Source organism: Marmota flaviventris, chromosome 7 (genome assembly GCF_047511675.1).
Source record: "Marmota flaviventris isolate mMarFla1 chromosome 7, mMarFla1.hap1, whole genome shotgun sequence".
NCBI lineage: Eukaryota > Metazoa > Chordata > Mammalia > Rodentia > Sciuridae > Marmota > Marmota flaviventris.
Genome location: NC_092504.1, coordinates 106717258 through 106735911, shown reverse-complemented (window position 1 = coordinate 106735911; position 18654 = coordinate 106717258). Strand labels below are relative to the sequence as shown.

The 18654-nt window shown below is 38.8% G+C and overlaps 1 protein-coding gene across 1 annotated transcript in view; it reads right to left on the bottom strand.

Annotated features, from left to right (window-relative positions):
- Positions 1-5409, bottom strand: part of LOC114085467 (protein FAM13A-like) — a 212473-nt gene extending 207064 nt beyond the window's left edge. The window contains exon 1 of the mRNA XM_071614026.1: positions 5182-5409. Within this exon, the coding sequence (XP_071470127.1) occupies positions 5182-5382 (201 nt within the window). The 5' untranslated portion in view covers positions 5383-5409. The remainder of the gene's footprint in view (positions 1-5181) is intronic.
- Positions 5410-18654: the final 13245 nt, after the last annotated feature.

The following is an 18654-nucleotide window of genomic DNA, read 5'->3' as shown; positions in this document are numbered from 1 at the left end:
CCCCCTCCTTGTAAATTCTTATCCTTTCACATGCAAAATACATTTATTTCATTCCAACAGTCCAAAAGTTCTAACACTGACTCAAGAGTCTAAAGTCCAAAGTCTCACTAAATATGATCTAAATCAAGATATGTGTGACAGTCAAGGTATGACTCATACATAGGCAAATCCTCTCCAGCTATGAGTCTGTGAAATCAGACAAGTTATGTGCTTCCAAAATAAATGATGAGTAAGCCATAGTGCAGGCATTCCCATTCTAAAAAGGAGAAAGAGAAAAGAAAGTAGTATAGGTCCTGAGCAACTCAAGACCCAATGGTGGAGAAACTCCATTAAACATTAAGGGTGGAGAATAAACATCTCCTTGCCTCAGGGTTCTATACTCCAGGCTCACTGGAACAGAGATCTTGTCTTCTGGTCCCACTGTGGCAGGGATCCCACTCCTACAGCTTTGTTGGGCAGGGGTTAGACTTCCAATGCCCCAAGTGGTTTTGCTCTCAGGGCTTGGCAAGTTGGTCCTGCCGCAGCTCTCTGCCTGGGCCCCACCTCGCAAATTCTGTGGGATGGTGGTTCCATCCTTTGAAATCTAGATGGATGCAGCCTTATTCCCAGGGCTCAAGTACCCTATATACTGGAGAGATGGTGCTATGTGGTCAATGAAGTTGGCTGTCTGTGCCCTCTGGAGAAGTTGCCACAATGCTGCATTGGGCCTGCTGGAACAGTACCTGGGACAGCTGAGGATTGTGGCTCCAGAGTATGGGGAACCCAGCCTAAGATGCAAGGAGGTGCTGGGTAGTACTTTGTAAGATACTACAGACTCCAGGCTTAGCAGCCCCTCCTCTGAGACTACTTGCACCCTGTGATTTCCAAACTGCCCTTGGGTTATTCTTCCAATGTCTTGGAGAACAGCTCCTAGCTTCTGCTAAAAGGGTTGATCCATATTAACTTCCTTATCCAACAGTGGCTTTATTTACTTTATTGTCAGGCCCTTAGTGGTCCCCTCACCACCCTCAACTGGCTATCTCATTCTTTACAATGTGAATAGTCTGAGAATTTCCCATATCTTTAAGTTTTACTTCTTCAGCTCTTTACTTAGAAATTGCTTCAACTCAATGTCCAATTTCATTGTTCACAAATTCTACATTCTACAAAACACAACAATGAACACAATTTAGTCAAGCTGTGTCAAAACATTAGAACTTGAACATGACACAGTCAAGCTCTTCACCACTTTGTATGAAGGTCACCTTTCTGCCAGTTTCCATGCTCCTCCCATTCATCTGGAACCTCATCAGAATGGTCTTTACCATCCATATTTGTATCAACATCTGTTCAAGATTACTTAGATAATTTCTTAGAAGATTAACGCTTTCTCAATTGCTTTCATTTTTTTTCTTTCTCACTCTCCTTCTCCTCACCAGAATTTTCTTTATAGTCCATTCATAGCCATGTAAGGTTTTTTCTTTTTTGGTACTAGGGATTGAACCCAGGAGTGCTTAACCACTGAGCCACATCCCCAGCCATTTTTAGTATTTCATTTAGAGACAGGGTCTTGCTAAATTGCTTAGGACCTCACTAAGTTGCTGAGGCTGGCTTTAAACTCAAGATCCTACTGCCTCAGTCTCCTGAGCTGCTTGGATTACAGGCATGCACCACTGCACCTGGAAATGTAAGCTTTTTCTGGCAGGCAACTCAAAATTCTAGCAGGCTCTATGAAATGCCGAGTTCCAAAGTTGTTTCCATATTTTTAGGTATTTGCTACACAACACCCCATCAGTCAGCACTAACTCTGCCCTAGTCTGTTCAGGCTGCTATAATAAAATTCCTATAAATGAGGTCACTTATAAACAACAGAAATTTCCCTCTCACTGTCCCAGAGTCCAGGAAGTACAAGACGTGCACACAATGTTGTCTATGGCAGAGACATTCAGAGACATATTTAATACAGACAATTAGGAGGACAAAATAAGCACCCAACATTCATGAGGTACCAAATATTTATGGCCCATTGATTATAATCATTTGGGCTCCACACATTGTCTGCTTGAGATGTATAGATAAAAATTCATAGCTATTCAGTAGTGGATTGGCAAATTACAATTGCACCCAGGCCGACTTGCGCTTGGTGACTAAGCAAGCTACGCTGGCTCCAGACACAGTCCATCTGCTGTGCACACAGTGCTGGTCCTCAAAAGCACACCATGATCATGCAACGCTAACATGGCAGAGGAGGGCAAGAGGGACTGGACACAAGACCATAAATTCAGGAGTATAGTCCTTTCTTTCCACTTCCCTTTTTAAGTAGGTAAACCAACCACATCCCTCTCTCTTGCTTTTGCTGTACTTTGCCTAAATAAATCCTATGACTGGAATATTTTAATTTGGTATATGAAACTTTCTCTTCTCTGACCACAAGTCCTTGCTTACTCTTGGGGTATGTTCAAGGTAGCTGATGGTACCAGGTGGAAAGGCTACAGGAGTAGGAGGCTCCAAGCTGAAGAGAAAGGCTACAAAGCCAGGAATATCCTTGGGATTGTCAGCACCAGTAAGAGTTGGGGCTTGATCAGCATGAAGAGGACATTACTATACCAAAAGAATTGATCCGCTGCGCCAGGTACAGATCTGATACCTGAACTCACCCACAAATCAGAGCAGCCAGAGGGTAAGAACCTCCACAAGTGCATTCTAGCTCTCATTTCTCCATCCACAAGGATTTGAAAACTACCATTCTCCACCTACCACTCCTAAAATGCCCTAATGCCTCCTTAGACAGAGCAAGAGAGGCATAGGAAATCTAAGGCTGAGGATTCATCTGAGAGAACCTCACATTTAAAACTAGAAGAGAGAAGATAAACATTAATTGGCAAGTATAATTTCCCACTCTGCCTGCAGGTGGGTGGCTTACTGAGGAAAAATAGATTTGTTGCAATAAAACAGCTACATTTTCTTTGCTCTTAAGAGTGGTTATATAACTATCTGTGTGAGCCCACTACAGTAATGCTAGTAGCAAAATTCCATGATACTTATCTATATGAGAAAGGGTTAAATAAAATGACTAAGGAAGAGAAAGCAGGTTAGTTAATGGACATAGAAAGTGTCCCAGTTCAAGAGTTCACACACACTCACCAAGAACAAACATCTGTCCTCCATTATTTTGTCTGAAAAATGACTCTTCAGCAGCAGGACACTTGAGTAATAGGTACATATAACATATGTCTACATAGAGAAGCCCCAAACTAATAAGCAGTTGATCAGCTCATGTGTATGTAGTATACATGCATATGCATAAAAAGTGACTTAGTCCTTACTTCACATTACGAATGTTAAGAAAAAAAATTTTTTATTCACCAAAAGCACCATTTTCCAAACCTACTGTGTACATCTTGTACAAACATATTTCCTCCTACAGGCACAGCCCGATATAACCCCATATAGCCCAAACTATAGGCGGAATATTAGGAATGATTGATAATTACTCAGCTACCAGATGAATAATCTCTAAAACTGTGTGATTTTTATGTCAACATGACATGAAATTTTGTACATACTTTGGATATAAACTGAGGGAAAATATGGAGTCAGTCTGAATTTCGGTCAAAGTGTTGCAGATTGGTGTACCGCAGGCCAAAAACCTAAGTAAGACTCTAATCAGACAATCAGAAGTGGCAATAAATCTGCTTGACAAGTATATCAATCTGCTGCCTCCTCCTATACATTTTCAGTTATGAAATATTTCTTTTACAAACATGGAAAAATAGAAGACATGTCTCTGTAGTAAAATCAAAGTCAGCATCTTGCTCCCAGATAAGCCAGATTTTAAAAGAACCGCTTTGGAGTGATTAAACCACTTGTGTACCTGGATGCTACAAGCCAGGGGTTAAGAGAGAAGACAGACATAGAGGTGCTGAAGAGGCCGAACCTGCAGCTTTGCTAAGAAAATTCAATCTGTGAGGCTGGTCCACCATCTGGTGACCATTCTGGGTCTGTGTGTCAAAAATTTCATGGATAGTTCTAGATATCTTAGGATGCCACCATAACCTACAAAAAAATTACAGGTCTTCTTGAAACTTAAAAAAAAAATCTGCTTTGAATGTGATTTAAAAGGTGATAATAAAGAACACAATATTTCTCATTTAGTACCTTTAGATACAAACAAAATGCCCTCTTGGAATACAACATCAAGTTGAAATAAAAATATGTATGCTACACACATACACATATGCTTTTTCTATATACAGGTAAAATTTTAAGAAACAGCATTCTGTAAATTGTATCATTGACAAATTCGATCGCTGCAATAAGTTTTATATGAGCACCAGCAAAATTATTTAGAATTTTATGAAATTTAGTCTTCAAAGTATGTATGTTTTCTCATGGATTTTGTGTTACTTATTGATGCTACTGTTTCTAACCACCAGAATCCTGATGAAGAAGGAGTCACAAACATTTATCAATGAGGCTATTCCAGCATCATTTTCAACAACCTTTCTGAAACAAAAATCCCAGAATTGCCAAAGGAAAATAGGAATGTGCACTAGAAAAAATGTCATACACAAACTCAGAGACAATGAATCAGTGGTTATTTTAGATCTTTTCTTAGGTTAGCTACAAGAGTTTTCTAACAACTAAGATCAAGCACTGGTATTTGACTCTTTGGGAATAATAAAGCCCAACACTGCAGACAGTGTTCCCACATGAGACCAAGTGGACTTACTGGGGTCCACTCAAGCTCAGCATCTTTCTTCACCTTTTCTGGGAACAAAAGTGGACAAAATGCTGGATGCCACCTCAAATCCTGCTTAACATCCATCTGAATAGACAGGAATTTTGGTAACTAACCTTCCCCCAGAGCCTAACAGGGAAAAACAAAGTTCCCCACACATCCCCCCCTAACCAGGAGGGAGAGGCCTCCCCTCCTCAGCGCCGGCAGCACCCCCAGAAGGCAGAAGGCCTGTACTCACACAGATGGCTAGCGCTCCTGCCCCCATTCTCTCAGGAAGTGTCTGGAAGAACTGATGAAGTCCGGATGAAAACATTAAAAGGACAGCAAAATTCGAAAATTCCACTCCGTGGATACGTTTTGATTTGAAAAGCAGCTTCCAATCCAAAGGCCCCACGGTAGGTGAGGGGCGGCTGGACGCATCCTAGGAAGTGGGGTTTTGCTTCTTTTTCGGCTAAACCCACCTGGCTGGGAGGACGGCCCGGACTTGAAATCTGATCCAGGGCCTCGGTGTTGGCAGGCAGCCGGGTCACGTGGCTCGGGTCTGAAGTTGCTGACATCCCCTTCTGAAGCCTGACCTGCTGGATACCACACACAGGCTCCCTCCGTTTGGAAAACTGCCGCTGGTATTCATTAATAGCCCTCAGCGCACACACACGGAGCATTAACACGAACCGGCTTGCTCGTCACTACTTGTCTCTAAGGAAAATTTACATAGTCACACTCAGGTTTAAGTCCACTGGCACAAGCCTCATCTTTCTGCGGCAGTTTGCTATTGTCTGCTAGAAATCATCCAAATTCTACCTAAGTTTTCTTCCCTCCAACCTAATCCTTTGAGAATTTAAATGAAAATGTTCTTTTTTTTATGTAGGTTTTTTTTTTTTTTTTTATTTTTTAAACTGCTTGTAATTACTTTCAAGCTACCTTACACATCTTGATGTTAAACGTGAACAGCAGACTTCTAGGCCTGTGTAATTCCACGTACCTGATCTGCAGTCTGGAAAAATTTGCCTGTAGTCAACAGTTCCAGTAACTTTCTACTCCACATACTGTGTCAACAGAAAATTTGATTTTACGGTTTCCAAATATTTGAACTGAGAGGTAAAATATCTAATTCAGGTAATACAGAAGGAAGCTATTCTATGTTTACTACTACGTTTTCATTTAAAATTTTTTTCATATATATCTGGCATATTTAAAGAATGCTGACTAATTTTACATGTGAAGTTTCATGTGACCCAATTGTACAGGTAACCAAGGCATAATAAATCAGCTCCCATTTTAACACTTCCTTTCCAACTTAACATTTCTTGTATATCTATAACAAACCAGCACTACCCACAGCACAGCCAAGATAACAAATCATATTAAGCAAACCACAGGACATGACAGAGTATTATTATGTCTATGTGTGCATGTAAAAAATTGTGCAGACTCTCTTTCCACAAGGGAGGATAACACTATCCAAATCCCATACAAGGGAATGGGGTTGAGAGAATGGACATTATAATCTTCTCCACTAAAAAAGGAAACAATTTATTTCATCTTCATCCAGATTTTACCTTATGCTTGCCATTCACCCATCAGAAAACTGGACTGATTCCTAAAGTTTTAAAATTTTGTCTTAATTTTTTGATAAGTATTGCCACTTCATTGTAAAAATTAAGCTCTAAAAATTAGGTCCCCTGTAGGTCCATCATGCAACATCACCTAATAATATTCTTTACCTATATTGACCAGACATTGCTATATGCCGTACCAATGTTGAATAGAAGGATGTAGTACCTTCTCTCATGGGATAGTACAATGTAGGGTGGGAAGAAAAAAAACTAATAACCTTTTATAATTAGTAAATGCATATGGTGGTACTCAGGACATATTCTCCCAAAATATGGTACTCTGGCATATTGAATATTTTAAATTGAAAAGATTCAGGGAACCACAGGGCCAGGAAAACTCTTCTCATGTTCCCTCGCCCTTCTTCCTGCAGCAGGTCACAGGACCACCTTCATGTGAGAGACATCTTTCCTACTCCCAGAGGAAAAGATCACTCTTATCTCTGAAAATTAAGCATTCAGGGAGAAGAACCTCAGCAGACAGGCCTTGCTAAATTTCCCTTAGTTTATAACCAGTAGATTATGTCCCTTTTTTCCTTTTATATTTCTCCACACTGCCCACTCTTCGTCAAACCTCATGTAAAAGCACACACCAAACCTAATGTAAAAGAAACAATTTCTTTGGGTCTTTGTTTCCTTCTGAAGACTCCCAGGTCCCAAAGTTTATTAAATGAATTTGAATGCCCTTCTCTTAACAATCTGTCTTTGGTTACAGAGGCTTAGGCTGTGGACCTAAGGTAGGTGAGGAGAAGATGTTATTTTCTCCCCTACACAGATGTGCTGCTTTATTAAGAAGCAGAGAAGTGAAAGAGAAACAGAGACATCCATCAATAGGTCACATAGGTACTTGCAGTATATTTTTTTTGCTTGTCAAAAAAACCATACTTTAAATCTCACTTAAGAAAATTTTATATCCCAATTTTTTTGCTTAATGTTATATCAGAGGCATGTTCTCAGGTTGTTAATAACACTATTAACAAATTAAGTCACATGTGATATTACATATGGCATATATAGCAGCTTCTGTAGTTCATTTTCCCATCTCTAGACATTTACATATTTTTTGATTTTTTTATTCTCTGGTAAAATTTCTGAAAATGAAATTTCTGGATCACAGAGAATTTCATGGATCATGTGTTTAAGGCTCTTGACATACATGGGCTTCGGCTGTCTATATTTTTTAGCCCATCCAACCCAAATTCGAAGATTTTATGAAATATTTTCCAGTTTAATAAGTGAAAATGACTTCTCATTTTAAAACTTATATTTCCTCTTATTATCAGTAAAATTAAATTGCCATTTGTATTTTCTATTCTGTGAACTGTCTTTGGTCTGTTTTCTTTATCCATTCTCAACTGGGTCTTATTGGCTATCGTCTTTTTTTATAGGGTCATTGTATGGATTAAATAATAAAATTTATTAGCTGGGCATGATGATGCATGCCTGTAATCTCAGTGGCTTGGGAGCCTGAGGCAGAAGGATTGTGAATTTAAAACCAGCCTCAGCAACTTAAAGAAGCCCTAATCAATTCAGCAAGACCCTGTTTCTAAATAAAATATAAAAAAGGGCTGGGGATATGGCTCAGTGGGAAAATGCCTCTGGATTCAATCCCTGGTACAAATAATAATAATAATATAAAATTTATTTATTTTTTTTTAAAATGTGGTATGAACATACCGTGGAATATTATTATTATTATTTTTTAAAGAGAGAGAGAGAGAGAATTTGTTTGTTTTTTTTAATATTTATTTTTTAGTATTCGGCGGACACAACATCTTTGTTTGTATATGTGGTGCTGAGGATCGAACCCGGGCCACACGCATGCCAGGCGAGCATGCTACCGCTTGAGCCATATCTCCAGCCCCTAAAATTCATTTAAAAAACACTTAGAATAAGAATAGTACCTGGAAAGTGGTAATAAAAATCAACATTTTTGAATGCTTATTAAATAATTTAATTATATGTGGACTTGGAATTTATTTTGAAAAATAGATAAATAAGATCTAAATTGATATTTTACTTTTCATGTAACTCCTGTGACCCAGACCTGCTAATAGTCCCCAGAATCCAATCTCTCTGATAATACTAGATTCTCTTCTCCTTCTTTATTGTGTCTGAGCCAATGGTGGTCCAGTTCTCAATCTCTCATACACGAAGATATGGTCATGTGACCATGTACTCATTAACAGAATGTGAATAGATAGGTATGTGCAACTCATGTTGCATGCTTCATAGAAAATGCCTTGTTCCACATTTCCTCTTTCACTTCACTATAAACAGAAACCTAGCTTACCATGGAGAAAAGGGACAATGTCTGAGGGGATGACAGAGTAAATGAAGGAACCCAGATCCTTGAATAACCTTGTGGAGTACAGCTGCCTTGCAAACCTAGACCAACAGGACTCTTCCACGAGAGAGAAATAAAACTCTCAAATACACAGTGTCTTTATATACAGATGTATAGGTACCTCTCTCCTTCTCTCTCTCTCTCTCCCCACGTATGTGTGTATAGTCACACACACACACACACATTTGTCTTCACCCTGATAAACTAACAAATGATACGAACCCATTTATTGAGCAAATTTTCCATTTCCCATTTGTGATACTATCCTCACTGTATCTTAAATTCATATACACATACCATACATACATACACACATGCATACCCCAAGATCTTTTTCAGGCTAATATATATTTTACCTCCTTTCATATCCTTAATATTTTAATAATTGCCATTATAATTCACTACATATCTGATAAAGATAGCTCTCTGTCATTGTCCATCTTTTTCAAAACTTTACTACTCTCCTTTACAATTCTTTATGATGAATTAAAAAAAACAGTAAGGTTAGAACATGATGCTGTGATATAAGAAATACATATTTAGCCTTAAATGTGGACTTCTGACTCAAAGCTCCTAAAACCCAAGTGATTGGGAGACGGAGGCATTTTTTAAATATTTGGTCTTGGTCCTCAGCTCCTAATACAAGCGCTCCTATGATGCTTAGAATTTCTGGAGTTGATAACAGGTCTTTTATATGCCCCAAGACAGTTTGGAGACGGTGGCTAGGGCAACATGCTTTCAGGATAGTTTCGAGGCATAATTAACAGGGTTGGAACTTCCAGCCCCTTCCCTGATCTCTGTGGAAGCGGGGGACTGAGTTAATCACAAATGCCAGTGATTTAATCAATCATGTCTACGTAATGACTGCTCTAGAAAGATCCCCCCCTAAATGGGGTTTGGAGTCCTTCTGGGTTGGCAAACACCTGGAGGTGCTAAGAGAGTGGAGTGCCAGAACAAAGTATGGGAGCCTCAGGCCCCCACCCCATTTTCCTTGCCCTAGGCATCTCTTGTATTTTCCTGTTTCTGAGTTGGATCCTTCATAATGGTCATGAGCAATCTAAGCCATTAACATAGACCAAACACGTTTGTGTCTTTCCATAACGTCAGAATTTATTGAGCAACAATAAATTAACAGGCTGCACCACTTTCGTGGGTGGTAGATCTCTCAATACTTGTAGGCCACCTGGTAGTCATAAGTCAGGCAATCACAAGTTCTTTTATTCCTACCTTAATTTCTAATATCTATAATAGTCAAGTCATGCAACATACTATACACATTTATATTTATATATACATCACTTCTATATAAATTATTTATACATGTAACATAAATATTTATATATTGTTTTTGTATCATATTATAAATTATTTATATTTATAACATATATATTTTATAGAAAGGCTAAGACAGGGGTAAAGTGCTACAGTAGTGAAGAGTTTGAACTGCACAAAGACAGAGAGCAGATGCAAACACAGAGTCACTGTAGGTCGTCAGATAAGTTTTTGAACCAGCCAAAGAATTTGTTCAGGGAGCAGACCTGTCAAAGTACAAGAAATTAGTCTAGGTCAAGGTCTGGGTACAGTTTCACAGTGTTAGTTTGGAATGGGCCATGAGTGGTCATCATGGGCAGGAAGACTATGAAGCCCCGTGAGAGATTCAGAGGTTTATCACTGTGGCAATTTTCCTAGGAATGGCTCACAATGAGTGAGTGATCAGGTAATGGAGTAAGTGTGTACTGTGTCCAGGGTCCTCTTCCTTCGATGGGTCACAGGTGAGGGGATTGTTTCATTCAGTGGTTTGATGTGCTTGATAAGTTCATGGGCCTCCTTTTTTCCTGTGAGTTTGATTATACCCATGTATCCATGGGCTTCCAATTAATTCAATAAGTTCACAGGTGGTCATTTTTATTACCATGATATTGATCAGATTGTGCCTTATGGTTGTATTGGCAGGTGGTGGCTATGTATTGGTGTAAACAAGGTGTAGATCATTTTATCTCAGCACTTAAACTCAAAATGGAGTATCTCATGGAAATGTATTGCTTTGCAGTAACAGGTTTAGGCATAGCCTGAGAACTACTATTCTCATGGAGTGACATCACAGCAGGACACAGCTTGCTCTCCACAATGACAGATCAGTATTGTAATTAAATTGTTTTCCTGAATTACATGAGCCATTCTGGCAAATTTCCAAACCCAAGGATGGGGTCATGAGAACAGCCAGTTCATAGCTGGTTGGTCAGAGGTACAAGACGACCCAGGACTTGGAAGTGGCATCTGCAGCAGGAAGTCATATGAAATTGAGCCCTTAACTTGTGGGATTTGACACAAACTCTAGGTAGACAGTGTTAGAATTTAATTGAATTGTAGGACACCCAGCAGGTACTGGAGAATTGGTTGGTGTGGGGAGAAACCCCAGGCATTCAGTGTCAGAAATGTTCTATGAGTAGAAACATAACAAAAAACATCACACATCTTGTCACTGTTTCTAAAAAGTATACACACATCTTATTTCTTCTATGCGATTATGATATAGGATGACACAGGTATTTTAGTCAGCTTTTCTTTTTTTTTTTTTTGCTGCTGTGACTAAAAGACCTGACCAGAACAACTGTAAAGGAGGAAAGTTTTATTTGCGGGCTCATGGTTTCAGAGTCTTAGTCCATAGAAGACTGGTTTCACTCCTGGGGGATCCAGGTGAGGCAGAACATCATGGAGGAAGAGTGTAGCAGAGGGAAACAGCTCACATGGTGATCAGAGAGCAGAGACAGACAGAGTCTACACTCTCCAGATACAAATATATATCCCAAAGCCCAGCCCCCAGTTAACCACTTCCTCCAGCCACACCCCATTTGCCTCCAGCCCCCACTCAGTTAATCCCATCAGGGATTAATATACTGATTAGGTTAAGGCTATAATCGAATCATTTCTCTTCCAAACCTTCTTGCATTGTCTTATATGTGAGCGTTTGGGGGACACCGCACATCTGAACCACAACAATAGGATTAAACAAAAAAGCTTGTCCTAACTTTCACAACTTCTTACACCATCATAAGGTAAAAGCAGTCCTCTGCCTAACAAATTCTTATCCTTATTTTTCACTGTGATGACTAGATTCCATTTTCTGAAACAAACCATACGTAGGCTATTGAACAAACTAAAGACACTCTGTACTTCCAATAATGTTTGTTTCTCCATGGAATACATCTGAAATTAGAGACTAAAATGTTATTTTTTTCCTGGTCCCAAAATGGACACAAATGATTAGAGTTCAGAAAGGTCTTTTAGCTGCTGCCATATATTCTTAAACACTGATGTACAAAGACACTTAAGAGTTATTAGCCACAGCCAAGAAATTTGATCACATAAAATATGAGCATTACCTTTGCCTCAGAAAGGACTAAATGAATTTTTTTAATATTTATTTTTTAGTTGTAGTTGGACACAATACCTTTATTTTATTCATTTTTATATGGGGCTGAGGATCAAACCCAGGGCCTCGCACGTTCTAGGCAAGCACTCTACCACTGAGCCACAATCCTGGCTCCAGTAAATGAATTTTTCAGGAGGTTTTCTGAATAGCCTAAAATACGGTGGCAAGACAAAGAATGTTCTAGTTTTCAAAAAAAGTCCCTTGGCACCCTGGAAAAAGGAGTCCAAGTAACTTGACAATTGAATTCCCATCCCAATGTATTGTCACTGAAATCACTATCTGACCTGGGGAAACTGTGGAACATATCTTATTGGAGGGAACTAAAAAGACTATGTTATCCTCTAGCCCCACCAAACTAAAAGTGCTTAAAATTCAAGCTGTCTATGTTAGCAGAGCTATTAGTCTTAAAAGGACAACATCTCCTCAGCTAGGGTAGAAATAAGTTTTTAGAAGAAGGGCAGTAACCTACAGACACACTACTGTCAGCTAAGTAGCAGGGTCCATAAAGCATCATGGGGTGATGGCATAATCGCCATAGCACGAACCACCTGAGGTTCATGGGAATGGGCAATGTAGACCTCCCTCCAATGTAGTCCCCACCCCAGCTCTACCCACATCAGAGTCTGGATTAGAATTAGCATCATCCAGTCTGACAGGATATCGGAAGTTGGTCATTCAGCAACCATTTAATATTTATGTAAACCCTCTTGACCAGCCAGAGGGGTTGAGACATATTGAGTTTCTGAACCCTGAAAGTATATGCACCCGAAAGCTTACTTATTCTAGACCAGAGATCAGCAAACTGGTCCATGAGTCAAACTGAGCTATCCTAGCCAGAATCTGGCCACATCTACTTATTGACACGTTACAGCTGCCTGGCACCTACAAAGGCAGCTAAGTAACTGTAACAGACCTACTGAGCCTAAAATATTTACTCTCTGACTTTCATAGAGAGAGTTTTTGGTCATCGGTCTAGGCTATTGAGTAACACTGTTCGCCATGAGATTCCTCGTATACACATAGAAATGTACTTCAGTTCTTTGAAAGATAGGAAATAGGTCTTGGTTTTGATACCATTGGACCCATTGCCTGAGGATAGGCTTGGTTTTACCTTCTCCTAATTATTTTCTGAGGGTCTTGTCTGAAATTGGTCAGTTGATAATCTGATGGTCTAATCTGTGTTCTGAAGTCTAGATATATCACCATCCTTCTTGAGGGAAACACACCATACACCACACACACACACACACACACAATCCCACTCCCCTTGCTCTTTGTCCTAGGGAAAGATCAATTATTCTGTACCCCTTACAACAAAATTTCCAACATAACTAATTTTGAACTTGTTCAATCAATCTGCAACTTGCCACAGTATACTGACTTTTGCAAGCCCACCATTGGTGACGTACCCTCACTGTGGCCAATCAAGACAGCTCACCCTACTTTAAACTGTATCTGAATGCCAACCAATCAACAGCCATCTCATTTTTGGGGGGGGGATGAGACACATTTTTAGTTTTATTGAAGTTGCACCCCTTTTCTCCACAGAAAAGTCTTTTTTTATTATTAGTTGTTCAAAACATTACAAAGCTGTTGACATATCATATTTCATACATTTGATTCAAGTGTATGAACTCCCATTTTTACCCCGTATACAGATTGCAGAATCACATTGGTTACACATCCACGTTTTTACATACTGCCATACTAGTGTCTGTTGTATTCTGCTGCCCTTCCTATCCCCTTCCTATCCCCCCTCCCCTCTCCTCCCCTCCCCTGCCCTCTCTCTACCCCATCTATCATAACTCATTTCTCTCTCTTTTTTTCCCTTTCCCCTCACTTCCACTTATATGTAATTTTGTATAACAATAAGGGTCTCCTTCCATTTCCATGCAATTTCCCTTCTCTCTCCCTTTCCCTCCCACCTCTCGTCCCTGTTTAATGGTAATCTTCTTCTCATGCTCTTCCTCCCTGCTCTGTTCTTAGTTGCTCTCCTTATATCAAAGAAGACACTTGGCATTTGTTTTTAGGGATTGGCTAGCTTCACTTAGCATAATCTGCTCTAATGCCATCCATTTCCCTGCAAATGCCATGATTTTGTCATTTTTTAGTGCTGAGTAATACTCCATTGTGTATAAATGCCACATTTTTTTATCCATTCATCTATTGAAGGGCATCTAAGTCAGTTCTACAGTCTAGCTATTGTGAATTGTGCTGCTATGAACATCGATGTAGCTGTATCCCTATAATATGCTCTTTTAAGGTCTTTGGGGAATAGTCTGAGAAGGGGAATAGCTGGGTCAAATGGTGGTTCCATTCCCAGCTTTCCGAGGAATCTCCATACTGCTTTTCAAATTGGCCGCACCAATTTGCAGTCCCACCAGCAATGTAGAAGTGTACCCTTTTCCCCACATCCTCGCCAGCAATTGTTGTTGTTTGACTTCATAATGGCTGCCAATCTTACTGGAATGAAATGGTATCTAAGGATGGTTTTGATTTGCATTTCTCTGACTGCTAGAGATGGTGAGCATTTTTCCATGTACTTGTTGATTATTTGTATGTCCTCCTCTGAGAAGTGTCTGTTCAGGTCCTTGGTCCATTTATTGATTGGGTTATTTATTTTCTTATTGTTTAATTTTTTGAGTTCTTTGTACACTCTGGACATTAGGGCTCTATCTGAAGTGTGAGGAATAAAAATTTGTTCCCAGGATGTAGGCTCCCAATTTACCTCTCTTACTGTTTCTCTTGCTGAGAAAAAACGTTTTAGTTTGAGTGAGTCCCATTTGTTGATTCTTGTTTTTAACTCTTGTGCTATGGGTGTCCTATTAAGGAATTTGGAGCCCGACCCCACAGTATGTAGATCGGAGCCAACATTTTCTTCTATCAGATGCAGAGTCTCTGTTTTGATATCAAGCTCCTTGATCCATTTTGAGTTAACTTTTGTGCATGGCAAGAGAAAGGGATTCAGATTCATTTTGTTGCATATGGATTTCCAGTTTTCCCAGCACCATTTGTTGAAGATGCTATCCTTCCTCCATTGCATGCTTTTAGCCCCTTTGTCAAAAATAAGATAGTTGTAATTTTGTGGATTGGTCTCTCTGTCCTCTATTCTGTACCATTGGTCCACCCACCTGTTTTGGTACCAGTACCATGCTGTTTTTGTTACTATTGCTCTGTAGTATAGTTTGAAGTCTGGTATCGCTATACCACCTGTTTCACTCTTCCTGCTTAGAACTGCTTTTGCTATTCTGGGACTTTTATTTTTCCATATGAATTTCATGATTGCTTTCTCTATTTCTACAAGAAATGCCTTTGGGATTTTGATTGGCATTGCATTAAACCTATAGAGAACTTCTGGTAATATCGCCATTTTGATGATGTTAGTTCTGCCTATCCATGAACAGGGTATATTTTTCTATCTTCTAAGATCTTCTTCTATTTCTCTCTTTAGGGTTCTGTAGTTTTCATTGTATAAATCTTTCACCTCTTTTGTTAGGTTGATTCCCAAGTATTTTATTTTTTTTGAGGATATTGTGAATGGGGTACTTGTCCTCATTTCCATTTCAGAAGATTTGTCGCTGATATACAGGAATGCCTTTGATTTATGCGTGCTGATTTTATATCCTGCCGCTTTGCTGAATTCATTTATTAGCTCTAGTAGTTTCTTTGTAGACCCTTTTGGGTCTGCTAGGTATAGAATCATGTCACCCGAAAATAGAGATAATTTAAGTTCCTCTTTTCCTATCTTTATGCCTTTAATTTCTTTCATCTGTCTAATTGCTCTGGCCAGTATTTCGAGAACTATATTGAATAGAAGTGGTGAGAGAGGGCATCCCTGTCTTGTTCCAGATTTTAGAGGGAAAGCCTTCAATTTTTCTCCATTCAGAATGATGCTAGCTTGAGGCTTAGCATAGATAGCTTTTACAATGTTGAGGTGAGTTCCTGTTATCCCTAGTTTTTCTAGTGTTTTGAACATAAAGGAGTGCTGTACTTTGTCGAATGCTTTTTCTGCATCTATCAAGATGATCATATGGTTCTTATCTTTAATTCTATTGATGTGGAGAATAACATTTATTGATTTCCGTATATTGAACCAGGCTTGCATCCCAGGGATGAATCCTACTTGATCATGGTGCACAATTTTTTTGATATGTTTTTGTATCCGATTCGCCAGAATTTTATTGAGGATTTTTGCATCTAGGTTCATTAGAGATATAGGTCTGTAGTTTTCTTTCTTTGAAGTGTCTTTGTCTGGTTTTGGAATCAGGGTGATGTTGGCCTCATAGAATGAATTTGGAAGAGCTCCCTCTTTTTCTATTTCCTGAAATAACTTGATAAGTATTGGTATTAATTCTTCTTTAAAGGTTTTGTAAAACTCCGCTGTATACCCATCTGCTCCTGGGCTTTTCTTGGTTGGTAGTCTTTTGATGGCTTCTTCTATTTCATCCATTGATATTGGTCTGTTTAAATTGTGTGTATCTTCCGGACTCAATCTGGGGAAATCATATGACTTAAGAAATTTATTGATGTCTTCACTATCTTCTATTTTATTGGAATATAGGGTTTCAAAATAATTTCTAATTATCTTCTGCATTTCTGTAGTATCTGTTGTGATATTGCCTTTTTCATCCCGTATGTTCGTAATTTGAGTTCTCTCTCTTCTTCTCTTCGTTAGCATGGCTAAGTGTCTGTCGATCTTATTTATTTTTCAAAGAACCAACTTTTAGTTTTGTCAATTTTTTCAGTAGTTTCTTTTGTTTCAATTTCGTTGATTTCCACTCTGTTTTTAATTATTTCTTGCCTTCTGCTACATTTGCTGTTGTTTTGCTCTTCCTTTTCTAGGGTTTTGAGATGAAGTGTGAGCTCATTTATTTGTTGGTTTTTTCTTTTTTTGAGGAATGAACTCCAGGCGATGAATTTCCCTCTTAAAACTGCTTTCATTGTGTCCCATAGATTCCGATATGTTGTGTCTGTATGTTCATTTATCTCTAAGAATTTTTTTATTTCCTCCTTTATGTCTTCTGTAACCCATTGATCATTCAGTAACATATTGTTCATTTTCCAAGTGATGTCGGATTTTTCCTTCCTTCTTTTATCATTGATTTCCAGTTTCATTCCATTATGATCAGATAAGATGCATGGTATTATCTCCACACCTTTATATTTACTAAGAGTTGCCCTATGGCATAATATATGGTCTATTTTTGAGAAGGATCCATGTGCTGGTGAGAAAAAAGTATATCCACTTGATGATGGTTGATATACTCTATATATGTCAGTTAAGTCTAGGTTATTGATTATGTTACTGAGTTCTATAGTTTCTTTATTCAACTTTTGTTTGGAGGATCTGTCCAATGGTGAGAGAGGTGTGTTGAAGTCACCCATAATTATTGTGTTGTGGTCTATTTGATTCTTGAACTTGAGGAGAGTTTGTTTTATGAACGTTGCAGCACCATTATTTGGTGCATAAATATTGATAATTGTTATGTCTTGTTGGTGATTGGTTCCTTTTAACAGTATATAATGTCCTTCATTATCCCTTTTGATTAACTTAGTCTTGAAGTCGATTTTATTTGATATGAGGATGGCCACCCCTTACTAGGACCGTGTGCGTGGTATGTTTTTTCCCAACCTTTCACCTTCAGCCTGTGTATGTCTTTTCCAATCAGATGTGTCTCCTGAAGGCAGCATATTGTTGGATCTGTTTTTTTTAATCCAGGTTACCAGCCTATGTCACTTTATTGGTGAGTTTAAGCTATTAACGTTTAGGTTTACTATTGATATATGGTTTGTACTTCCAGTCATGTTTGATTATTTATCTTTTTTTTAAATTTGTTTGTTTATCCATGATTAGCTCCCCCCCCTCGCTTTACTGAGGTACTTCCCACTGTTGGTTTTGGTTGTTGTTTTTCATTTCTTCCTCGTGTAGTGTTTCGTTCAAGATGCTTTGCAATGCTGGTTTTCTGGCTGCGAATTCTTTTAACTTTTGTTTATCGTGAAAGATTTTTATTTCGTTGTCATACCTGAAGCTTAATTTTGCTGGATACAGAATTCTTGGTTGGCATCCATTGTCTTTCAGCGGTTGAAATACGTTGTTCCAGGATCTTCTCGCTTTCAGCATCTGTGATGAAAAATCCGCCGTTAACCTTATTGGTTTACCCCTTAATGTAATCTGCCTCCTTTCTCTTGTAGCTTTTAATATTTTCTCTTTGTTCTGTATATTGGATATCTTCATAACAATGTGTCTTGGCGTTGGTCTACTGTGATTTTGTATGCTCGGTGTCCTGTATGCATCTAGAATTTGTACTTGTGTTTCCTTTTTTATATCTGGAAAGTTTTCTAAAATTATTTCATTCAGCAGGTTGCTCATTCCCTTGGTTTGGACCTCTATACCTTCCTCTATCCCAATGACTCTTAAGTTTGTTTTTTTTTATGTTATCCCATATCTCTTTGATGTTTTTCTCGTGGTTTCTTACCAGCCTTTCTGAGTTGGCTAGACTCTTTTCAAGATGATATATTTTGTCTTCATTGTCTGACGTTC